The sequence below is a fragment of the Psilocybe cubensis genome, chromosome 11, assembly GCF_017499595.1.
Source record: "Psilocybe cubensis strain MGC-MH-2018 chromosome 11, whole genome shotgun sequence".
In the NCBI taxonomy this organism is placed as follows: Eukaryota; Fungi; Basidiomycota; class Agaricomycetes; order Agaricales; family Agrocybaceae; genus Psilocybe; species Psilocybe cubensis.
Genome location: NC_063009.1, coordinates 504875 through 529467, shown reverse-complemented (window position 1 = coordinate 529467; position 24593 = coordinate 504875). Strand labels below are relative to the sequence as shown.

General features: G+C 44.8%; 5 protein-coding genes across 5 annotated transcripts; 2 read left to right on the top strand and 3 right to left on the bottom strand.

Annotated features, from left to right (window-relative positions):
- Positions 1-463: 463 nt before the first annotated feature.
- On the bottom strand, positions 464-1014 carry JR316_0011325 (uncharacterized protein; the record flags this gene model as incomplete). The annotated part of the gene is made up of 3 exons (XM_047896982.1): positions 464-493; positions 546-647; positions 703-1014. 3 exons carry the CDS (start codon positions 1012-1014, stop codon positions 464-466), a joined length of 444 nt encoding a protein of 147 aa, XP_047743391.1.
- Positions 1015-1258: 244 nt separating this feature from the next.
- Positions 1259-4562, bottom strand: JR316_0011324 (G1/S-specific cyclin pas1; the record flags this gene model as incomplete). Its single annotated transcript, XM_047896981.1, has 4 exons — positions 1259-2133; positions 3017-3331; positions 3386-4428; positions 4522-4562. The coding sequence occupies 4 exons, from the start codon at positions 4560-4562 to the stop codon at positions 1259-1261; spliced, it is 2274 nt and encodes a 757-aa protein (XP_047743390.1).
- A 6234-nt stretch (positions 4563-10796) lies between these two features.
- On the bottom strand, positions 10797-17552 carry JR316_0011323 (uncharacterized protein; the record flags this gene model as incomplete). Its single annotated transcript, XM_047896980.1, has 16 exons — positions 10797-11528; positions 11589-11735; positions 11772-12062; positions 12119-12493; positions 12947-13023; positions 13229-13321; positions 13375-13980; positions 14042-14274; positions 14334-14805; positions 14868-15147; positions 15201-16312; positions 16368-16433; positions 16486-16669; positions 16722-16878; positions 16930-17258; positions 17316-17552. 16 exons carry the CDS (start codon positions 17550-17552, stop codon positions 10797-10799), a joined length of 5391 nt encoding a protein of 1796 aa, XP_047743389.1.
- Positions 17553-18365: 813 nt separating this feature from the next.
- Positions 18366-20725, top strand: JR316_0011322 (Transcription elongation factor SPT5; the record flags this gene model as incomplete). Its single annotated transcript, XM_047896979.1, has 6 exons — positions 18366-18413; positions 18485-18572; positions 18640-18911; positions 18971-19801; positions 19854-20119; positions 20176-20725. The coding sequence occupies 6 exons, from the start codon at positions 18366-18368 to the stop codon at positions 20723-20725; spliced, it is 2055 nt and encodes a 684-aa protein (XP_047743388.1).
- A 794-nt stretch (positions 20726-21519) lies between these two features.
- On the top strand, positions 21520-24261 carry JR316_0011321 (uncharacterized protein; the record flags this gene model as incomplete). The annotated part of the gene is made up of 11 exons (XM_047896978.1): positions 21520-21574; positions 21629-21694; positions 21747-21937; positions 21988-22684; positions 22738-22808; positions 22861-23272; positions 23324-23361; positions 23419-23631; positions 23684-23848; positions 23908-24107; positions 24165-24261. The coding sequence occupies 11 exons, from the start codon at positions 21520-21522 to the stop codon at positions 24259-24261; spliced, it is 2205 nt and encodes a 734-aa protein (XP_047743387.1).
- Positions 24262-24593: the final 332 nt, after the last annotated feature.

Here is a 24593-nt window from a genome sequence, read left to right as displayed (position 1 = left end):
AAAAGGGGCGTCAACTTTCAAAAAGTTCTCGTTTCGACTGGCCGCCACAATGCTACTCGGAAGTGTAGGTGCGTATTGGCGCAGCTCTAAACATGCAAATAGCACCCAATTACATGTCTATTGAGTTTCTATTCACAGGGAATCCGTCAGCATCAGTAAATCCGGATTTTCGGAGGTAACTCAACGTATTGTCCTGCCAACCGGATGTAGCATCAAAGTGGGCTGTAGACAGTATAGCGTCATGTGTCATCGGCGGGATGCTCCGTTGAGCTCTGTAGCATTCCAACATTACTACTGCGAGCTTTGGATTTTCCTAGCTATCTCTATGTACGATTCCAGACTTAGGAGAGTTTGATGTCCAATGTGATTGGTCTCAGTAAAGCTCTTCAATCATATCAAGCAATAAAATGTACATTTTTAAAGGCAATTAAGTGTCTATTTACAATGTAGTATCTTGACCCTATTAATGATCCTGACATTCTCGTATGAGATCCTGCCCATTACTAAGAAAGTGTAGAAACAAAGTAGTTATCACTGTGACTCACCTCTACCGTTCGAATATGAATCTGGCCGTTGGCTATAATGGACATCCCTTGGGTCAATATGTGCTCGGGGCTGCCTGAGTCTGCATCCCGAAGTGTCTCCTCCTAGTTATCTTAAGCAAGAGTATCAACTTGAAACTTGAAGAAACAGAAAACTCACGGCTCGTGCTTTGAGCCACTGGTCACCCTCGGTAATCTTGGCTTTAGCCAACGATAGTAACCTTGGGTCCAGGGTGGTCCAGTTAATTTCGTTGAAAAGGGCCAGGATGGCCAGTATCAGCCTGTTCTCGGTCAAAAGGACCATTTTTTGGGTCTGCTCAACTAACTGAGCCATTTCCAAGTCGTATTGCTGTCTTTGAGAAGCAAGTGAGGCGGCCTCTGGGAAAGTTGTAGGATGTATTAGATCTGGGAAAGTAGGGGCCAATACTTCTGCTTCGATTCGTAAAATTTCCTCATAGCTGATGATTTGCATGGTGTGTGATACGCTCACTTTGTCGTAGTTGGAATTCAAGCTGAAAACAAACTTCGCGGGTATAAAAATTCTTCAGGGGTTCTGTATACGTAAAACAAAGTTCTATAGATTTTTCTAGGCTAGTCTAAGAAGATGCCTATCTAACTGAATGCGGGAGGAGCGCGCGTAGTGGTGGCAAGCAAAAGAGTGATTATTGAGAATGCGTACTACATGGCGCGGTCGTGAAAGTTGAAACTTATTGAGACTATGTGGCAGTTGCAGCACTCTCACCAAAGGCGCATTTGCCGACCCAGAGTCGCCATTGCAAGGCTTGTGCGAGGGCACGTTCGCAGCGACCAATTTCACGAGGTGGGAGACCAGATAACCTTGCCCAAGCACGGTTAGAATAACACTTTTCTTGTGAAAATTTGGAGGCCAGGATGAGGGATGCCAGAAAGGCTCTACGGGGACACAGGAGGGGAGATGGCAAAGAAAGGGTGGTGGAAAGAGGAGCCGTTGAGACCTGCACATCTACGCTGGACAGAGAGTCTTGTGGATAGATGCACGATTCAGCCAGATCTTGTGAACCAGAATCGGCAACACGGAATGTTTGCATAGAATTGTCAATGAAATTATTGATGATGTTGATCTTGCCGGAGTTCTCAAGAGCAGTAAGCTCAGCATCCATCGCCAGCTCTTCTGGGGTAGCTTTCTGAATACTGCTTTTGGGCTGAGCATAAGAGCGAATGCCGATGTTTTCCTCTTGCAAAATCTGTGGGACCTTGGGACGAATGGATTCTAGATAACATAGTGCTATCTGCAGTACGTTTTTAGATGTCCTTGAGTGGCGAAGGACTTTATAAACAAAAGACTTGAGGGGTAATATCTGATCGGATTTGGTGCCCGAGGCAAGCAAGAGGGTCGGGGAAGGGTTATGGCCGGATACGGAGGGATGACTGTTGTGTGGATGTATTGGATGTGTATGAGACGCTATGGATTGCAAATCGGAAGAGATCTGCTTGGAAGTTGGACGGGAATGAGTAGGAGGAAAAGAGCTACCCCCTACTTTGGCGGGGGGTAGGAACACGGAAGGAATATCCTGAGGGTGCCAGATCTCGGACAAGGTGCTGACAGCTTGATCTGCAATGGAATTTAAAAAATAAAGTGAGTATCTCCGGCAAGGTGGGCGCTAATTGAGGACAGGACGGACCGGCAAGCCTTGAAAAAAATTTTTGTTTAGAAGAAGAGGCGCTCTGGGAAGAATCCTTTGGAATTTGCGCAGTGGTGGGTGGAATAGATGAGTGAGAACAACTTGATTCTGCAGAAATGAGACGGATGGAGGGGTATTCAGTAGGTAATGATACAGAGGCATGGCAGGTATGGATTGTGGGAGAGAGGCCAATGCTTTCCTCTTGCAAATTTTGGGAACCTTGGGACGAATGGCTTCGAGATAACATAGTGCTGTCTGCAGTATGTTTCCAGATGTCCTCAATCCTCAAAGGACTTCAGTGGGTAGAAATAGGGAGGGAATGTCTTGAGGGCGCCAGATCTCAGATAAGGTGCTGACAGCTTAATCTGCAATGGAATTGAAAAAATAAAGTGAGTATCTCCGGCAAGATGGGCGCTAATTGAGGACAGGACGGACCAACAAGACTGGAGGCGAATTTTTGTTTAGAGGAAGAGGCACTCTGGGAAGAATCCTTTGGAGTTTGGGCGGTGGTGAGCGGAAGATGAGCGAGAACGACTTGATTCTGCAGAGATGAGATGGATGGAGGGATATGCAGTAGGTGACGATGATACAGTGTGAGAAAGCGGGACTGGTGAGAAGCGGCTGTTGATATTGATCCGAGTCGTCTTTGTGTACAACGAGGCCGGCGTGTTGGGTGATAATTTGAGTGGCAATGTGCATTAGGGATTGAAAACTTTGTGGGTTTCCTGAGGTGGATATGTTATGATGACAGGGCCAAATAGAGTTCTTTGTCAAAATATTTGTTTAATCGGAACTCGGTGCTAGTGGAATGACTGTTATGTGTAGTAAGGCTTCGCCTTGCCTTCTCGCCCATCTGAGGGACCAGATCAACCAGGGAGCGTATTTGATTCAATGGTAAAATTCCACCCATAATGGTGTTATCTGTACGTTGACTTTGTTTTAATTTATACATGCCGGTTATTGGCTCTGGGTAAGGTCCACGGATCGCAGAACCTAGAGACTGTGGCTGATTTAAAACCTCAAAACGTTGGACGTATGCGAGAAATCTTCCAGTAATATCGGGAGACACAGTACTGGGTGTCTCTCCGACAATGCGAAAAATAATACGAATGTCGACGACAGAATGGCCTACAATATTGGCTGGTCAACGGGGTTCGGAAAAAAGTCACAAAGAAGTACTACCTTGAAGCCCGCTGCGAGGCCACTCCTCAGATTCATCCACGTTTATGATTGCTGAATCGAAGTATCCAAAAGGATGTTTGTTAGATGGCGGATATGCATTAAGTGTGACTGCCTCCAGGATCTCATGAGGGTATTGGTACGCAGTCGACTGTATACGGACCTTATGCCATACCTCAAGTTTTGAATACGGCAACGGACAACCGGGAGGAGAAACACGCCTGCCAGTTATCCCCTTGATGTGATAACCTCGAGAATTGGTCTGTCTCGGATTTGATTCCTTATTGATGAGTGACACATAATCGGCAATTGCTGGTCGTAGGTCGGGAATTTTAAAAATGCTCGCAACCTCGTCGATATGCAATCTTTTGGAACTAGCATCCCTAGATAAATGGGCAACAACGTTTTTGCTGCAAGAAAATGTTCTGTAGGGGACTGGGCCTTCCAATACGCCACGCTCATAGAGACTAGCTTTGTAGAAGTAATCCACAATGCGATTGGACTTTGCTGATTGAAAGGTTGTCATCGGCATGATTGTTGAAAGAAGTTCTGACGTTGTGTCCATCACAACCTCGCCGTTTTCCTCCCCCTCATCCCCCTCCTCCTGCTCCTCCTCATCCGTAATTGTTGCAGAGTGTATAGCCCGAAAATCAATCCTCATTTCTCGTATAGCTGTAAACAAATCGAAATTGCGCAATTTGTCACGACGATCAAGGTATCGACAAACTTGAGGCTCGTATCTTTGATTATTGCTGGAACTGGAAGGGGCTTTGACCACCTCGATATGTGCATGCTCTGTCGTGTCTGCAGACCATTGGATTGCACATCCATTTAGTCTAATTGCGTGTACTACACTTTGCAAAAACTCGAGTTTTGGAATATAGAAATTATCGATTGGGTTGTTTTTTTTACCTCGACGTGCTCCCGCGTCAAGGATGGCTTGTTTATTGGCATGGAAATCTTGCAGTGCCTGCTCAATTCTGAGACACATTGCCTCGGAGATTGTTTGAGATTGTGCGAGTGTCAGGGTTTCTCCAGTTTCCCCTCTTTATCTTCACAGAATTATCTTATTCTTTCATTATCTTATCAATTATCTGATTAGATAGTTTATTTCTTTCATCACAGCCTTCTTGCTCCACTTCTTTCTAGTAAATTCTATATGATTCCTAGTCTTACTCATCCTTTTTCTATATGATGTCACTTTTATTCTTTAACCTTCCTTTATGATGTAATGTAGGGAATATTCTAGAATAGCTGTAGAGTATAAATACTGGACTTGTAGGTAGCTGTAGCTTCAGCTTCAATCTCTTAGGATATCCACTATCATTGGTGTGATCTCTTAGAACCATTGAATCTCTCTCACTCTCTTATTCTCTCTTTGCTCTCTTACTCTCCCTCTGCTCTCTCTTTCTCTCTCTTGCTTAATCTTTGTTGGTGGCCTTGTCACACTGATTATAGTGTTGCCCTGACAGAAGATTGAAGCTCTCTCAAGACAACTCCACCATCTCTCTTTCAACACCAAACTCTTCACCTCTTCAACCTCTTCAACACCATCACCTCAACCTTCTTCCTCCACTTCCAATCCACCAACCTCTTCATCAACCTCTTCACCAATCTTCTTACCAATCTCTACATCTCCACCAATCTTCAACATCCTCCTCAAAACCTTTCCTCAAGACCTTTCCTCAAGACCTTTGGCTCATCATCTTTCCTACTCTCTGTTGTGTGCTGTGTGTGAACTTAGTAGATAGGGATACCAACTGTTGGGGCAGACACAGTCCTACTAGTGTTCTGTTTTTGGTGGTCTAGGAAATATCCAGTAACCCTGTGATCCTAGGTTTAGAGCCCTGAGTGGTGTGACAACTGGGTATCCAGTAGATAGATATTTTTTTTTAGAATACTTAGTATAGTTTCAAGGGCACTTTCAGTAGATAGCTTCTCCCACACACACATCAGAGAGCCTACCTACCCCTACCCATGGACATGGACCCCTCCCAATTGCCTCCCACCACTCCTTCTGTGGAAGAGCTCATGCATCAGGTCCAGCTCCTTACCCAAGAGTTAAATTTTCTTAGACAGCAGCAGCAGTCATTATCCACTCCACCACACCCTCAGCAACCAGTCAGTCAGTCACCATCACCACCACCACCACCACCACCACCACCACCACCACCACCTGCTGCTCTAGATATTCACTCTTTCCCTACCCCTCATGTTGCCCCTTCCTGTTCACACTCTGCCATTAAAGTCTCACCTCCAGATCCATTTGATGGTTCTATGGAGAAGGCAGAAAACTTCCTCAGTCAGCTTAAATTATATTTCTATGGGAAAGGGATTACAGATGACTTTCAGAAAGTTATTTGTGCTCTATCTCATATGAAAGGAGGTACTGCTGGGAAGTGGGCATATGAGAAGACTAAAGTAATAGACAATGCTCAGTCCCAAGAAGGTCTTTGGGCTGACTTTGTTTATGAATTTAGGGAAGTGTTTGCAGATCCAGACCCCTCCAACACAGCTAAGCATAAAATGCACATGCTCAAGCAAGGCAGACAGACTGCTGATGAGTATGTTGCTAGCTTCAGGGCTCTGATCTCAGATACTGGGTATAATGATGCTGCTTTGGTAGACCAATTCAAGGCTGGGCTTAATGAAAATCTTAGGAATGCAGTCTACTATGTTCCTGACATGCCCAAAACCTTGGATGGATGGATTAAATGGAGTACTAGGCTAGATAGGCAGTGGAGACAGAGTGAGGCCTTTACCAAGTCTCTTTCCTCCTCCTCTTCTTCTCCCTTCCTTAAAGCCCCAACTCCCAAGGCTGTTCCTAAGCCTACTCCAAATCCTCCAGTCTTTTCCAACAGCAGCTCAAGGACCTTTGGTGCTCAGGCAAAGCAACCAGATGTAGTTCCCATGGAGGTTGACTCTGGATGGAAGTCAGTTAGGCCAATTGTTTGCTTCAAGTGCAGAAAGCCTGGTCATAAGGCTGTAAACTGCAGGTCATCAGTTAACATCAATGCTATGACCCATGAAGAACTGGCTGACTACTTTGGGAAATTAATCTTGGAAGGCAAGGAGCAGAAAGATGAGGAAAAGAAAAATTTTTAGAAGCACCATTGGTGAAAGACATGTCCCAATGGAATAGATTTAATGTACTAGAAAATGAAATTGACAGACTTGATCCTCAGTCTTCAGATTCTGGTGCAGAAATCATGTCTTCTTCTTCCTCTCTTTCTACCTTCCCTGAAAAGATCTACATCCTCAACCATAATCCTAAAACCTCTACCCATTTGTCTGTCATCTTAAAGACAATGGACACAGAGAAAAGGTTATCTGTTGATGCTTTACTTGATTCTGGAGCTACTGGCCTCTTTCTGCATTCTGGTTTTGTGAAGTATCATAATCTCAACACAAGGAAACTTCCTAGAGCCATTCCAGTCTATAATGTTGATGGTACTCTCAACAAGAGTGGCTCTATCCATGAGGAAGTAGACTTAATTATGGTACACAAGAACCATACAGAAAGGGCCACCTTTGCTGTTTGTGACTTGGGAGACAAATCTGCTATCATTGGACATACTTGGCTTTGGCACCATAATCCAGATGTTGATTGGAAGACAGGGGATGTCCAGTTTATTAGATGTCCCTCTGACTGCCAAATGGAAGCCAAAAGAGCCAGAAGAAAGAGGCAGAGAATAGCTGCAGTCAAAAGGAGGAAACTCCCTCAATTTGATGAAGAAGAAGATGATTCTATTGAAGATTCTTCTGATTCTGAGATTGAGCCTGAGGATAGAATTTTTATCTCATACCTTCATCCTCAGAAGCAGTCTATTAATGCTACTTCTACTATGTCTCAAAGATTAGCAGAAGAGTCTCATCAGCAAGCTGATTCCCCTAAGAAAACCTTTGAAGAAACTGTTCCTAAGCACTATCATCAGTTTAAAGGTGTTTTTTCAAAGGAATCTTTTGATAGGCTACCAGACAGAAAGCCTTGGGATCATGCTATTGAGCTGAAACCTGGTTCTGAACCTTACAGATCCAAGATTTATCCTCTTTCTCCCAATGAACAAAAGGAACTTGATGCCTTTTTAGAGGAAAATCTGAAGTCTGGCAGGATTAGACCCTCCAAGTCACCTATGGCCTCCCCTGTATTCTTTGTCAAGAAGAAGGATGGATCTCTTAGGCTTGTCCAGGACTATAGGAAACTGAATGAAATGACCATCAAGAACTCCTACCCCCTTCCATTGATTTCTGACATCATCACCAAACTCAGCAAAGCCAAATACTTCACCAAACTTGATGTTAGGTGGGGATTTAACAATGTCAGAATCAAAAAGGGAGATGAATGGAAAGCAGCCTTTAGAACCAATAGAGGGCTGTTTGAACCATTGGTCATGTTCTTTGGTTTAACCAATAGTCCTGCTACCTTCCAAACTATGATGAATGATATCTTTATTGAGCTCATTGATGGAAATGTTGTCATTGTCTACATGGATGACATTTTAATTTTCACTGAGACTCTTGATCATCATAGAGAGGTAGTCAAGCAAGTTCTGCAAATCCTAGAACAGAACAAACTCTACCTTAAAGCAGAGAAATGTGAATTTGAAAAGGAAAAGATTGAATATCTTGGACTAATCATTTCACAAGGCAGGATTGAGATGGATCCTGTCAAGGTAGAGGGAGTTTCTAAATGGCCTGAACCTGAAAATGTCAAGGATGTCCAATCATTCTTGGGATTTGTTAATTTTTATAGAAGGTTCATAGAGGATTTTGCAGACATTGCTAAGCCCCTTCATGAATTGACAAAGAAAGGAACAGTCTGGAGATGGAGTCTTAGACAGCAGGAAGCCTTTGACCAGTTAAAGAAGAAAGTCACTTCTTCACCTGTCTTGATTTTCCCTGATGATAACAAGCCATATAAAGTTGAAGCAGACAGTTCAGATTATGCTACTGGGGCTGTTTTATCTCAGGAAGGATCAGATGGGAAATGGCATCCTGTAGCCTTTATGTCTAAGAGTCTATCTGAAGTAGAAAGGAATTATGAGATCCATGACAAAGAGATGCTGGCTATTATCAGAGCACTAGATGAATGGAGACATTATCTTGAAGGAACCCAACATTCCTTTGAGATTTGGACAGACCACAAAAACTTAGAGTACTTTATGGTTGCCCAAAAGCTCAGCAGAAGGCAAGCCAGATGGTCACTCTTCCTGTCCAGATTTGATTTTACTCTTCATCATAGGCCTGGTAAAAGATCTCTTAAGCCAGATGCTTTGTCTAGGAGACCAGATCATAAAAAGGGAGAAAATGATAACCAAAATGTAGTTCTCCTCAAACCTTCCTACTTTAAAATCCAGGCTCTCAAGCAGGGTCATGCTACCATTACTGGTGCAGAAAATGATCTTCTTAAGAAGATTAGAGAAGCTAAGGAGATGGATGAAAAGGTGGTCAAGGCAGTTCAGGAGCTCAAGAAATCTTCTACCAAGAAGATTGAAGGACAGGAATGGTCAGAAGAACAAGGCCTTATTCTCTACAGGGGGAAGGTGTATGTTCCCAAAGACAAAGATCTTAGAAGAAAGATTGTGGAACTGCACCATGATGCCTTCATTGCTGGACATCCAGGGAAATGGAAGACAATTGAGCTAGTCTCTAGGAATTATTGGTGGCCAGGAATGTCACATTTTATTGCAGCCTATACCAGAGGTTGTGATAGATGCAACAGAACCAAAACCTTTCCAGCCAAACCTCTTGGCCTTTTAATTCCTACTGAGATTCCCTCTGATGTCTGGCAATGCATCTCTGTGGACTTTATTATGGGGTTACCAGAATGTCAAGGGTATAATGCCATTATGGTGGTTGTGGATAGACTTAGTAAAATGATCCACATTATCCCTACTACAGATGAAGTCACTTCTGAAGGGACAGCCAGACTATACAGAGATTATGTCTGGAAACACCATGGCTTACCCATTAAAATTCTGTGTGATAGAGGTCCACAGTTTGTCTCAAGGTTTATGAAAGAACTCAACTCAATACTTGGTATCCAGACAGCCTCATCTACAGCCTACCATCCCCAAACTGATGGTCAGACTGAAAGAGTTAACCAAGAAATTGAGCAGTATCTTAGACTCTTTATAAACCATAGACAAGATGATTGGGTTGAATGGTTAGCTCTAGCTGAATTCTCTTATAACAATAGAGTTCAGGCTTCAACCAGGCAGACACCATTCATGCTCAATAATGGCAGACATCCCAGAATGGGCACTGAACCCCTTAGAGATAGTAAAATGGACACTGTGGATACCTTTGTGAAAAATATGGAAGAAGCCAGGAAAGAAGCAGAGTCTGCACTTAGAAAAGCTGCTGATGATATGGCTAAATTCTATAATAGACACAGAGGTACTCCAACTCAGTACAAAGTTGGGGATTTGGTATGGTTAGATGGCAAGGACCTCAAAACTGATAGGCCCTCCAAGAAATTGGATGATAAAAGATATGGGCCTTACAAAATTACCAAAGTTATTAGCCCTAATGCCTATGAGCTTAAGCTGCCATCTACCATGAAAATCCATCCAGTGTTCAATGTGGTTAAACTTCTACCTTATCACCCAGATATTGTAGGAAGAAAGCCTCCTTCTAGACCACCTCCTGTCATTCAAGGAGAAAATCCTGAGTGGGAAGTTGAATTTATCAAGGACAGCAGACTTTTTAGAAACAAACTTCAATATTTGGTCAAGTGGAAGAACTATCCTAATGAAGAATGCACTTGGGAGCCTGCAGAGCATTTGAAAAATGCTTCTAAGGCTATCAAGGACTTCCATGCCAAACATCCTTCAGCACCTAGAAGGATTTCTGCTGTGACCTTTGATAGACTTTCTTTCACTCCTATTATTAACTTTACTGAACCTCCTCCTCTTCTTAAACCCTCTAAACTAACCCATCCATGTGCACATTGTGGAAAATGTGCCTTAGAGAGGGGGTGATGTCAGGGTTTCTCCAGTTTCCCCTCTTTATCTTCACAGAATTATCTTATTCTTTCATTATCTTATCAATTATCTGATTAGATAGTTTATTTCTTTCATCACAGCCTTCTTGCTCCACTTCTTTCTAGTAAATTCTATATGATTCCTAGTCTTACTCATCCTTTTTCTATATGATGTCACTTTTATTCTTTAACCTTCCTTTATGATGTAATGTAGGGAATATTCTAGAATAGCTGTAGAGTATAAATACTGGACTTGTAGGTAGCTGTAGCTTCAGCTTCAATCTCTTAGGATATCCACTATCATTGGTGTGATCTCTTAGAACCATTGAATCTCTCTCACTCTCTTATTCTCTCTTTGCTCTCTTACTCTCCCTCTGCTCTCTCTTTCTCTCTCTTGCTTAATCTTTGTTGGTGGCCTTGTCACACTGATTATAGTGTTGCCCTGACAGCGAGATACCGAAAGTCCATCAGAGACCGGATGGCTAAGATAAAGGGTGTACTGACTGTGTCTGCAATGAGAGCAACAATGTATCGCTGAACGTCCCGATGTTCCCTACCGGTCACTTGTTTCAAGGAAGAAATCCCTTCCTTGAAGTGTCGGAAACCAGTGCGGTGCTGTAAAATCGAAAATCGAAAATCCAATTCGGAACCTCCGACTGCAGCAATGCACCATTTTGCATCATGATCCCAGAACATCTTGTGCCAGTGATGAAGGGGTTCAGGTGTAAGGAATGCAGAAGGATCAGACAAGGGCCAATCTCTCCAAAACGGTAGGTGAACCCCATTGAGACGGTGCTTTTTGCTTTCTTTTAGATATGGTTCGAGATGATTAGGGGGCTTAACATTGTTGATGGCCATGATGGTGTTGATTGTATGATCTGCAGTTCGGGAAGGGTGGCGAAAGGAATCCCCAAACGTCTCGTATTGTGCCAACGTCACAGAGGATGTGGATCCTGCGACGCAAGCCGCCAGAGCAGATTCTGGAGTATCAACGATAAGGGCAGCAAGCGGTGTAAAGCAGAAACGATTATTCCCCAATGCATCTGCCATGGTGGTTCCCACCCTCGCAGTTTGTTTGACCGATTCTAGAGCAATGTCCATGCACTGGTGATATAGCCGTGCTGCCATCATCCCATTCACAGCTTTGGAGCGATGAAGAAACTTTGGTATGGGAAGAAGAACAAAAAGAAGGAATAAATGATTTGACGATTTGTTTCTAACGTTCATCATTATGTTGGCAATGCTGATAAGGCCAGGGTAGGCGACACGGCCTCCGGTCATGTTGGAAATGTTGGTTTTATCCGTGGAAATAATAGGAGGTACAAGTGTTGCTCCTTTTGGGAGCTGGTCCTTGGGAACCTTGTTATACTGTCGTCAAACTTGGACAAAGGCATTGCTACTAACCTGCATAAAATGCGCAATGTCACCGCTAAACCACTCAGTGTATACCCGCATCATCTCGTTGCACTTGTCGAAGAGCTTGAATGGGCTAAAGTGCATGCTATCTTGGAGCAAGGGACTGATGAGAAGCGCCTTGATACATTCCAATCCATCGCGGTAAAAAAGCGTTAGCTGATTTTTGCTTGGTATTTCTGGTATGATCGTTTGACTCTTCCACTGCGGACCAGAGGGAAGGATCTCTGCCCGGTTGCGTAGATCTTTTGCCGACTTGTAGGACAAGTTGAGTTTTTTTATCTATACGGGATCGACTCAGCTGAAATAAATAATGATGGGAATGTACGCTCAATTACCAGTTCAAGTTTCAAAAAATCATTCAGCATTCCTACGCTCATGTCAGAGCGAAGTAGGAACAGGGAGAGCTCCCATTCATCTTTCGAGGCAAAAGGATAGTACAAATTTTCCGCCCGCTGGGGTTCGAATTGATCCTGTTTGAGCTGATCCATGAATGTAAGGCCTGTTCCAAATGCTCTTCCAGCCCCGTTATAATCCTCCTTCACGTACGGATAGTTGTATTTTGATGCCTTGGGGGGTGGGTCATCTTCCATCTCTGATGACGCGCCAAGAAAATTGTCGATATAGTCCACTTCCATAAAATTACCAATTTCGGGAGAAGGGTCTCGAGATACGGGGGTTGCTGATCTAGATGTAGAGCTTGAACGATTGGACTGAAAATGCATAACGTTCTCATATTGAAAACGACATGCCGATTTTGGTTGATTGATGTGATTTTGGACATCTGCATGCTTAGCGAATGGCTTGTTGCATCGAGGACAACGCACACAGATTTCCTGAGTTCTCTTGCCCTTGCCCTTTCCCATGTTGAAACAACGACTCATACAAAAGCGAAGATACGAAAAAAAAACTGATAATGTAATGTTCAGTAACGTGCAGTGGGTCTATAAATGTTATCTGATTATGTCTCCGTTAATACAAACAAATTTCACATGGGTTAGTATTCAACCAATCCGTAGTACAATCCAAGGAGGGCTTCGGAAGAGCTTTACTGTATATACGCACCAGAACAAAGACACTAACACATTTTTTGAAGTGGGTGGAAGAAGCATCAACAAACGTAAGTTAGTTGATTTCATTGACCTTGATGATAAATTCAAACGCACAGCAGTTACAGTAAAGCCAGAAGCTTTCATCCCAGCGAGAATTTGCGTATTGGTCTGGCGATACGAGCAGCACACAACTACAGATAATAAAACAATCGTCATTATGTTACAGGACATACACGCCTTTCAGTACTAAATAAAACATGGCATGTATGTAAATCAAGATGTGTGTCAATGTGTTGTACAATATCAAAGTCGCCGTCGTTTAGAAGGCGGAACAGACTCTGATTCTGATGAAGAGATAAGCATTTGCGACGTAAAGGCATAATCGAACACACGTACTCGGATTTGTGCTCTCCAGCTTGACTTTCATGCCATCCAGATACAGTTTATCCCTCACACTCGTACCAAGTTCCAGAATCTCCTTGGGAGTTCCTAGTTTGTGACGTGGTTAGTGAATATCCAAAGGCAGACACTGGTCCACCTACTCAATTGCGTTGAGGAATCCGCACAGGCATCACAGTCAATGAGAGTGATTACGGGTAACTTGAGCATCTTTGGGACCGAGGAACGAGGAAGCTGGTCGATACTGCGACATATAACCTTGTTCAATTCTCCGCTGCAGACGCCCTGAAGCTGGACAAAAAGCAAACTGGTGTCGGTACAGCAAGGGGCACCACCAATGTTGTTATGTTTGGCTTCTGCGTCGTAGGCTAGAATCATACGGGCATAGCGGCAAAGTATCATTTCATGGAACTTTTCTGTCGCCATGATATTTTGTGCATCCTTGTTTTTGTCCGTCTCAATCATGTAGTGGATGGACTTCGTGCGATGACATAGCCACTCTAGAATAGCCAAGGCTTCGCCACGGGCAAAGATGCACGCCTTGCGCTCTTCGTCGCTCAGGCTGTTGGTATCCCACCGCATCCATGCGTCTAACTGTGCCGAAGTCTTGGTGGAGAACATCTGATCGGGATTTCGATAGGTCTCGTAGTCGAGCGCATTTGCCAAGATCATGCACACGCACAGAGCTATCAAGCTCGAGTATCCGGACTGCGTACTGTAGAATGGGACATGGTACATTTCATAAAAATCTGAGAGAAAATAGAAGAAAAGAATCAGATATCTTGTAGGAAACGGTAAAAAACCTCATACCTTCTGGGTCGCTGTCACCTTCAACCAAAACCTTGTAGAACCAATGTATGGTTTGCTGCAGGAAAAATCGGGACGTTGAATGATTCGTATTCGTTGCCCTGTATCCAGCGGTAAAACAGTGAATGATTCCTGTCAGGGTTTCTTCGAAGGAAGTGGAGGAGTAAAAATGTCCGCCACGGCAAACCACTGAGGAGATAGAATACGCCATATGTAGAGTATTCGGTCTCATGAAGCTGTTTTTCAAAGTAGCGTCAATATAATCAAATGGGTAGGACATTCAAAAATCACATACAGTTCTGACTGGTTATCGAGAACAATCGCCTCGTAAATCCAGTCTTGGTGGTGCGTTTCCCCGTAATCCAGCTTGTCTCCCAGAAATACACGGCGGTCAGAAGAAAGGTCAACATCCAACCGTCTGGGATACATGATAATCCACAGCTTCAGTCCATGAAGAGGTTGGATGAAGGAACAGAAACCATTGGCATCGATATGGATATCTGAAAATGCCCCCTCTGTAGCTACGAGTCCCCATGACATATCACCAAATGGGACGGGGGTACTATACTTCCAGCTACCAGATGTAGCCCGAAGAGCAGCCGCCTCAGTACTCAAGTCAAAAGAGTGAGCGCCTGCATGAGGTAAAGGGATGTCGAGGGCATTGAGGATCTTTCCTCTTTTGCCTTTCATCCTCGCTGCTTCCATGACCTGAGAGAGGGACCCACGCTTAATCCTCTCGATGGGGTTAGACGACATGGTCGACATATCTGTTACGGCCATTAGCATGAGACGCAGAAAGAAAAATCAAAACATCGAAGAGGAAACACACCTTGGATTGACCTGGTGCTCGTCATATCACCCATATGGCGACGTACCTGGCTGTAGAACTCGTCGGAGCAAGTTGAAATAGACTCCTCTTGAGAAGGAGACATAAGGACGACGTTCCTTTCAGAGAAAGACTCCATCAGATACATGGATTTCGTGGTGCTGCGGTCGAATACCGCAAAACATGATTCTTCGGGACGTGCTATGTGCAATGGAACTCCATCGACGTAGTCACTCTCGACCAATTCCAGAACCCTTTCAACACGATCCACGTCGGCTTGACTCTTGTTTGGAGAATAAATAAATGACGAAAAAATCAATATCGAGAATGACTTACATGGGCAACAACGCAGAAACTTTTAAGTTGGCCACGACCGTTGTAGGTGGACCAAACTTTGGTGCCATACACCTTCTCCGGAGTGCTGACGACATCAAGGGTGGTGTTGCTGTCGTACAGATCGACATCAATACACAGGTCGTCGTCCGAATCAAATGTGTCGGTAGCCTGCGTCGGCTTGCGTTTGGGAGGCCGCTTGGAAAGGCCCTGCCGGCCCTTCCCTTTCCCTTTCTGAGAGGAGTCAGCCGTGGTGTTTTTGCTCCTGTTTATCTGGGAAACAGGAGGAATCCTCAAAATAAGAGGAGCAGGAGGTGCGTTCTCCCCCTCCTTTTCGCCTTGGCTGTCTTCCAATGTATTCCTCTCCATGTCTGAGGAATCATTGTTTTGCTCTGGGCCTACCCCCTCTCCATCGACCGACATTCTGTCCTCCTGGACTGGTGGAACATCCCCTTGCCCCTGCTTCTCGGTCTCATTGTCCGACGAACTGTCGTCTGGCCTTTCCTCCTCACCATCTTCTGACATTCGGTTCTCCTCGTCGGGTCGTTCTCCGTCTTGCCCCTGCTTTTCGCCCTCGTGAACTTCCGACATACGATTTGCCTCGTCAGAAGACCCTTCAGCTCCTTGTCCAGCCCCGCCATCTCCCAAATTTTCTGGACCATTGGTATGTGGACCATCCTCCATTTGATGGTCGACATCAGCTTGCTCCGGATCGACGTTCATCTCACAATCCCCTGCAGATGAGGGCCCAGTATTCTCAGTCTGAAGTAGACCAGATCCAATATCATCACTCCGCGGCAAACCAGGTTGCTCGTCCGTGGGCACATCCTTGCCAGCCACCGAAGATGTGTCTTCCGGAGGCTGTATATCTGAGGTAGGGACCGTATTGTCCCCGTTCTCCTGTTGACCCATGCTGACATCCTTGCCAGCCACTGAAGACGTGTCTTCCGGAGGCTGTATATTTGAGGTAGGGACCGTATTGTCCCCGTTCTCCCGTTGACCCATGCTGACCATTTCTGTCGTGTCCACTTCGTGATCATCGTCACCCTCCGCGTCTGCGTCGGACCCTTCACAGGTGGTTTTTTCACCATGATGGGAAACGGTCTGAAGTTGAGCTGTTTTAAACGGATTTAAATCATGTAATTGACGCAGACTTTGCTTATAACTTACCGTGTGGTTCAGTGCTGCGCCTTGCTAGGTTAGAATTTGCTGTAACCTCGGCGCTGCTCGTTGACGCTGGCCAATTATTAGTTTAAATTGTTATTTTGTTACAGTACGTAGAACACACATATGAAAAAGTGAAACGCGGGATCTTGTGCAATTACCCGCTCGCATTCCATCCAGCAGTCTGAGATAACAAGTTTATATAAGGCTGACTGGATGTCGCAATTTTGCGCTGCAATGATTTTCCAAATTTCCATCTCCACTTCACGCAGAACACGGGGGCGACAATTACCGAGCGCTTTTGAGGCCTAAAGGAGTGCGTTAATCCAAGTTAAACTGGGAGGATGTGGATACACCTACTTTAAGCAGCTGCTCCCGGTCACATTTCTTAGAATACCAAGATTTATTCACAAAAAGAAGGATGGGGGATATGAAAAGGGCGACATGCAGAGGAATTTTTAAATGAGATGGCGTGACCTCTGAGAGGAACAACGCAGCATCAGGATGGCCGCTTGCACTAGGGTATGTTGAGCAGATTGTATCAATGAATAGAGGAAAGAAAACTTACTAGAGATTTGCAAGAGTAGCCGTGTCCGTTGGAATGTCTGGTAGAACGTGTTCATCGTCCTTCATACCGCGCATTCCTGACAAGATTTGGTAGTGTAGCGAGGCGCAGTACACATTCCCGATTATTTTCCCCACAACACCCTTGAAGTGGTTACGCGCCAGACAGAGTAATAGCGTTGATTCCGAGGGCCCGCCCTGGGTGAAAGCGGATGACGGCGTGTCACTGATAGAAGGGGTGTTGATGTTTCTGTGCGACTTAGAGTCGGCTCTGAGGATGCGCTTCCTGGCAGAGCAGAGCATTGCCGGCCAGTCCTTCAAGTCATCTACAAGCTACAATAATTGTTTGAAAATTAAGAATTAACATTGAGTGACTTCATGATCGCATACCTTGAACCGTGAAAATATTTCCTTAGTTCCTGTGCTGGCCTGTATTTCATTCAGGGGCACGGTTACCGGCAACGATGGTCCAAAGGCTGCTGGCCACAACGCTACGAGATCGAGTAGACGGTATGCTGCAAATAAGCTACCCGCCTGCTCCCATGTAGCCGAGGTTACGCAGGGTGTCTCTACGATGCTGTTCTGAAGGGCAGCCAAGCTTTGCCTATACTTGATGGCCGCTCGCATGCTCGATGATGAAACATCGTAATTCAAAAAGGTGAAGTCCTCATATCGTCAGAGGAAATCCACCATCCTCTACAGAAACTTGATATTAGTACCATAAATGGCAATCCAATTAAGACCTACGCGGAGTGGGTGCGACTCTGGCAACATGTTTTCCAGAGTCTGACGAACGACCTGCGTTTCGAAGGGAAACGCCAGAATTTCTTCAGCTTGGAGTCGGGCAACGGGGGAAATCTTCTGGGCTTGCACTACAAAACTTCAACGTCTCACCCTGCATTCTATTTCTTTGGGTACTTACTTTTTTTTGTGTGTTTTTTTCTGGTGTCTCAAATTTTCAACTAGATGAATTTTAACTGAACGAAAACTATTATAGAGTGTCTAGAGTATTGTCTATGTCTATTTTATTAGAATGTATGTTAAATCTATGGGGAGGGGTACTACGCTATGACGAACGGAAAGAAAAACAATCAAGTTGGAAACACGCTATTTCCGGAGCGATTCTTTAGGGTAGGTTTCCCGTCCTGAAGTCACGAGTTGGTTAAAAAAACGCCCCCTTACATCAGCCGCATCACCGTGACGGTGATGCGGCTGATGTAAGGGGGCGTTTTTTTAACCAACTCGTGACTTCAGGACGGGAAACCTACCCTAAAGAATCGCTCCGGAAATAGCGTGTTTCTCACCATATGTTTTCTCTTTCCGTTCATCATAGCGTCTTATCATAGTAATAGGTTGTGTAGTATCTAAAAATAAATTATCACAAGTTAAGATGATAAATTAAGTGAGATGAACATCGATTAACAGTCTTTAAGACCCACAATGTCTAGTTATAAACGCAGACGACTTGACAGCCTAGGCAACCGCACAGTGTGTACTAATCCAACCCTCCATCTAATCACTAACTTCAGGGAAATTTAATTATGATCTCAAAAAATCAGGACATTAATCCCTTCATAGACATTGAAGCAGCGGTTTCCGATGATGATGAAAGTTCGGAAGAGCTTGATTATGAAGGGGGCCAACTACGTATGTTCCAATAATTTACATATATTCTGCTCAATATGTACTGATGCTAATGGGTTCTGACATACAGTGAATGATAACGATGAATTCTCTGAGGATGAGGAACGTGTTGCACACTCTCGGCTATATCATGCCATGCAAAATACAGATAACGCTGATGAATGGAGCGATTTGTTGCCCATGCTTCTGCCTTCACGCATGAAAATTTGTCCTGACAATGATATAGAGCCATCTAGTTCACGAGAACTTATACAGAAATATGGCAATCCCCAACCAGGAGGACTTGGTGATAATAATTATATGCCTTCCGCGACTGATATCATGTATGAAATAGGTTGCAAGGTACGCAAAAATAATATAAGTCTTCAGTCAGCATTTATTGATCACCTTACGAGTGATAGGTTGGACGCGAAGAGGCCGTCGCTTTCAAAATTATGCAGATGTCAACGAACCCTACATTTCCCATCATCCTTGCCCGGTCTGTCTTCGCTCAATCCTCAATTCCTGGGAGAATCTACGTCGAGGCGCCATCAATGCAACATGCGCATACGTTAGCCTGCCTCGTTAGAGAGCTTAATCCGACACATTTAGTTAGGCTATCCTCGGAGAGATGTATGGAGATCCTATCTCATCCCCCACCCTCACGCCCTGAAGACCAATCGTGGGTCAAGGTTGCTGGAAAGCGTAAGGCTTGGACGACCTACGCAAATGCTACCGGCCTTGTGTTCACATTCCAGGGTCGGAAAAGTGTTGTTCTTATCCCCAGACCTCCGGACAACATCAAGAAATCGCACCTCGACAGGATATTCCAGGATGGATTTATTATCACGGATTTCGACGCCATCGATCTCAAATATCTTTCCAATGTCCTCCCAACATCGTCCGAGTTGGAGCAATTTCGCGAGTGTCCATTTGTAACGACGGAGACCTTAGCGCAAGCCTCGAAAGCCATCTCCATGACTCGACTGAAACGATATGATCGAGTCAAAATTATTGGTGGAGAATACTTAGGTCTTTTTGGAACGGTCAAGAGTGTTTCTGACGCTGAGGTGGAAGTGCACATCCCCTCCCAAGGTATAACACAAGCAGTTGCACTACACGATCTACGTGCAGCTTTCCAGATAGGCGATAGTGTTGAAGTCGTTGAAGGGGATCACAAAGATCTCCATGGATGGGTGTCAGACTTTGATGGAAGATCTGTTTGTATTATCGCCCCAGAGCACGAACGCGAAGTAGGTGAACTGTCATTCTCTTTGTCTCAGTAGTGTTCAACACATTTTTCAGGTCATTGTGCCCATCCACACAGTCATATTCTACGTCCCCCCTGCCCATGCTACTCTTCGCCCGCGAAAGCGTCATTCGTCAAAGCTTGGAGAAAGAGACCACAACGACGTCTATATAGGTTTGAGTGTCATCGTTGTCGGGAATAATACATTCAAGGGGTACTATGGCATCGTTAAAAGCACTACCCCCGACGGCTTTGCAGACGTTGAGCTGGAAGCTCGTAACCAGAGGGTGGAACGTATTAAAATATCACATTTAATTATACAGTATGTGGTTTCACTTGATTCGTTGACTGTCAGGTGCTTACTGACATTGTTTCAAGCAACCGAGAACATATAAATTCCGCTCAAGACCCCGGGCCTTCTGGTGGAGCAACTCCAATGCCGTCCACAGTAGCAAGTTTTCTGTCTCCTGCATGGAATCCGTATTCAGCAATACCTGTACACTCGGCGGTGGAAATCGCAGAACTACCCTCAACCGTCGCTCACTGGCTAGATACGAAATACGATAAGCTGAAAGGATTACGATTAAAAGTCGTAGACAAATCCAAGGGCGACCATCAAGTGGCGATGGAACTTCTCAGCCTTACCGACGATACTGCCCACCTAGCATTACTGGGACGTACACTGACATTACCGAAATCAGTGTTGTTTCCAATTCATCCTGTAAAAAAGGACGACTTCGTTACACCGCTTGAGGGCGATTCAATGGGGATTATATTCAGGATACGATCAATAGACAAGGATATTTGCGTTGTACATAAATATCCCGTTACTCGTATGAAACGCGGTGATACATTCCCAACTTTTCCGACAACATCTTTGATTCAAATCTTCCCCCCGTCCCGTGGTGTCAAAGTTGTAAATATGTAGGGTGCAGCATTACTTGTATCTCGAACACGGACTTGTAGACATATACGGGTTTTATGTCATTCTATTTAAGTGTATTTCGGCAATCAACAGTGCTAATGGTTCGTAATGTGTTGATCGTCTTGAACTTAAGCCACCACCACCACACCAAATTGTTGCCTATCTTTATCATGAACCATTCCAATAGCAACAACGCTTCGCAACCTCAAAGTCGCCGCCTCCCTAGCATACCCGAAGAGGCAGAGTTCTTCGTTTTAGGTCTATTTTCATGTTTTAATCCACCTTCCTCTAGAATCAAGGCATAGAGGCCGTTAAAAAGGCTCTTGACCAATTTCAACTCACTGAACAGAGGTGTCTAGAAGTTCAGGCAGAGCTACGTTGTTATATGGACGACATTATGCGAGCATATAAATCCAATGAAGATCTTCTGTTTGAAACCCAGCTCGAAATCGCCCGTCTACGGGTATCCCTCATTAGTCGGGGAATACCTATTCTAATGCACCCTCAGGATAATCCGCGATCATGATAGGTGCAGTCTTTTCCCCTCTGAGATGTAACTTTACTTAACTCTAAGTAGGACATGGAATCTGACTATAATGTATATGTGATATATTGTAGTAGATAGGGGTACTGTTTCAGTACCTGTAATTTCTATATGGCACGATATATTTTTGACTGATGTCCGTCGCCTTAAATTTTGAAAAGATGCTAATTTCGCATACCTCCGGATCGTAGCTTGACATAATTCACCACCCCTTGTCTCTATTTCTGCATTACAACCGTCAAACCAGCCCAATATGCCACCTAAAGGATCCAAAAAGAAAAAGGCGGTTGTCAATGCCACGGTTGAAGGTATCATCTATATATCCTCATTACATCCGCATACTTAATGTTTTATCCATCTAGGACAAGAGGTTGAACAGGGTCCGAGCTCCGTGGCAGAAAACGAGCCACCTCAGGCTCCTGAAGCAGGTCTGTACTAGCATTTTCTTTGTTGAGATTCACTGAACTCCTTATTAAAAAGACCCCAATGGCCGTCCTATCCGAAGCACCCGTGGTCTTGGTGGAGTAAATGCTCGGCAGGAGAAAACATCTAACATCATTTTTATTGACTTCGAGAAGGCTGGGAAGAGGAAGTCAAGGGCCGCCAATGTGGATACTAGCGCCATGCCTGAAAATGAGATGGCGCCTCCCTTGAAGAAACCTCGCAATGGGGTGAGTCTACTGTTCTAATCTTAAATTTGCTATCTTCCAAGCACGTCTAGGTTACCGTTGTGTCGCATGTAGGTCCCCCTATTCAAATGCAACCAAGGCCAACGCCTTCAGTTGCTCCTTGGGATGTCCAACAAGTCCAACCAAGCCCACGACAATCTCAGGGTGCCCCCCCTCCTGTCCAGATCCAACGTGCAGCTCAGAGAAATCAGGAGCACTCAGAGCTTGATCATGCTGTCCAAAGACCCACTGCCCCCATCCAGCGCCCCGCTGCTCCGGTACAACAGCCAGCACATCCTGTCCCGCGCCCCGTACAACATGCAGCACATCCTGTCCCGCGCCCTGTACAACACGCAGCAAATCCTGTTCAGCGTTACGCTGCCCCTGCGGCAGAGAATTCTGTCCAATACTACGATGCCCCCGTACAACAACCAGTGCATCCTGTAACACAACATGCCCCCGTACAACAGCCAGTGCATCCAGCAGCCTATAACGCCCACCAAGAGGCTAGCATCAGCCATCAAGACGAGGAGGAGCAACAAGATTACGAAGGCATAGAGCAGGAGGAAGATGAGGAGGAGGAAGAGGGGGATAGTGACGGTGAAAGGCGATCTGAGGAAGCATCAGGGGACGAATGCATGCAAGGAATTGATGAAGAGAATATTGGGGATGAAGAAGCTCTCCAATATGTCGACGGTGATGAAGGTTACGACGACGCGGGTCAAGATGATGAAGAGCCTGCTGCCCAGCGTTGGTTTAACTCCACCTTTATGTCGTGTTTGCTTACCACCTATGTTTGACAGTGGTTGATGAAGTTTCCGATGATGAAGAGGAGAGGAGAGCAAGGGCATTGCTCCGCCAGCCTTCCCCCCATGTAATCATTTCTCTGCTGTATTTAATGTCTAGCTAATGTATTATTGATATAGGTTGTGGAAGTAGAGGATGTTCTTCAAGAACACCGTCGTCGTAATCGGGCGAACAAGCCACCTCGCCCTGAGGCATTGCGCAAGGCGGCTGTTTCGCAAGGAGCCGTATCCCAAGGTTTGACAAGGGAGAACAACGAAGCATCTGACGATGATGAGGTGCTTGGTGAGGCACACATCGCTCATAAGAAGTCCAGTACTTCTTCTGCTAGGGAAGTATCCAAGCATTCAGTTGCATCCTTTACTGGTTACTGGAAAGATGTGCTCAAAATTGCACGCAAACTGATGTGCCTGTATGTAGTAGAGGAGGTCCCCTTTCCCACTCGGGAAAATCACTTATTAGTCGCCGATGGATGTGTGAAGATGGCAGTAACCGTGTTTGAAAGAATGAACACGGATAAAGTGTTGCCTGATAGTAAGTTCTGTCTTCTGTGATTTTAGTTAATTGGTTTACATAACTTTGCAGAGAAAAAAACGCTCCTAGACAGGAATACCGCCGTAACGGTATATTTTTAGCGTGTTCTTTTAAGGATATCGTACTAACGTGTCTGTTCTCATTAGGCATTTGTCTACGCGTCAACCTTCCGGGGAAGACTGAAGACGATGATCAGACCCCTGGTCAAAAATGCGTATGGCCTCGAAGTCCCGTCGGAGGTCATCGCCGCGAACCCCAATATGTTTGAAAATCAGATGGGGGAGATCGAATACATCAAGGACAGGGTAGCATATTGGCTACTCAATGGTAAATACCACCGGGGTGTTGCCAAAACCCGAGTGAGTTCGCCGTCCATTTTACCTGGCTTACCACTCATTGATTTGTTTCCAGTATCACGATGTCCCATTTGGACATCCTTTTGTGAAGAAGATCTGTCTGGACTTCTTCTACCATCCTACAAAAGGGGTTGCAGTCCCCATCAAAGGTCTGGAGACAAAGACGGATTTCTTCAAGACATCGCTTCCCCACAAAGCATTTGCGCTTGTGGCCAGTTGTGTAGTTCTGATTTCTCTCCTGCTATTGGCACTGCCTTGCTAACAAGCATTTTGCTGTAGATCCACAACTGTCTTGAGGAGTGGAGGGATGGGATTGACCCTGCAAGAGGTGGTCCATGTTCGGGTATTGAATTCAAGGGAGAGGAGTACTCCCTGAGGTATGATGCCTGCATGTTGGTTGCAGCAGAGGCAGAGAAGGATACCTTGAACCAAGGTCCTCGCTTGGCTCGCTTATGTAGGGAAGTGGCTGAGGAAGGATGGTGTGTATCTTTTTTTATTCATTTCTTTCTTTGCATCATTTAGATCTCCATAATCAGTGCTATTATGAGGCCTACGAAGAACCCCCCCAACCCTTATAGGATGACTCTCCATTCTATCCCACAGGAGGAACTAGATTACGGTCCAGAAGGGTAGTTGGGTGAATGAGCGGGGCAGCTGCCGGGTGTGGATTAGAAGATACCATATTTAGATCGTCACGTATTAATAGTTATGCATCTACTAATAGAAACATGTTTGGTCCGATCCAAACATAGATTATCTATTTTTAAAATTGCCCATTTTAGTCAAAAATGGTTCGGTTTTCAGTGTGATATTGGCACTTGCAGGAATAGCCACACAACACTATACAAATGAAAGTGGATACTATATATGCCTTTGTACCTATTTGCAGTGTGTTATGATGTGCTACAAATCTGTGGTAGCATGCTACAAATCTGTGGTAGCATGCTACAAATCTGTGGTAGTAT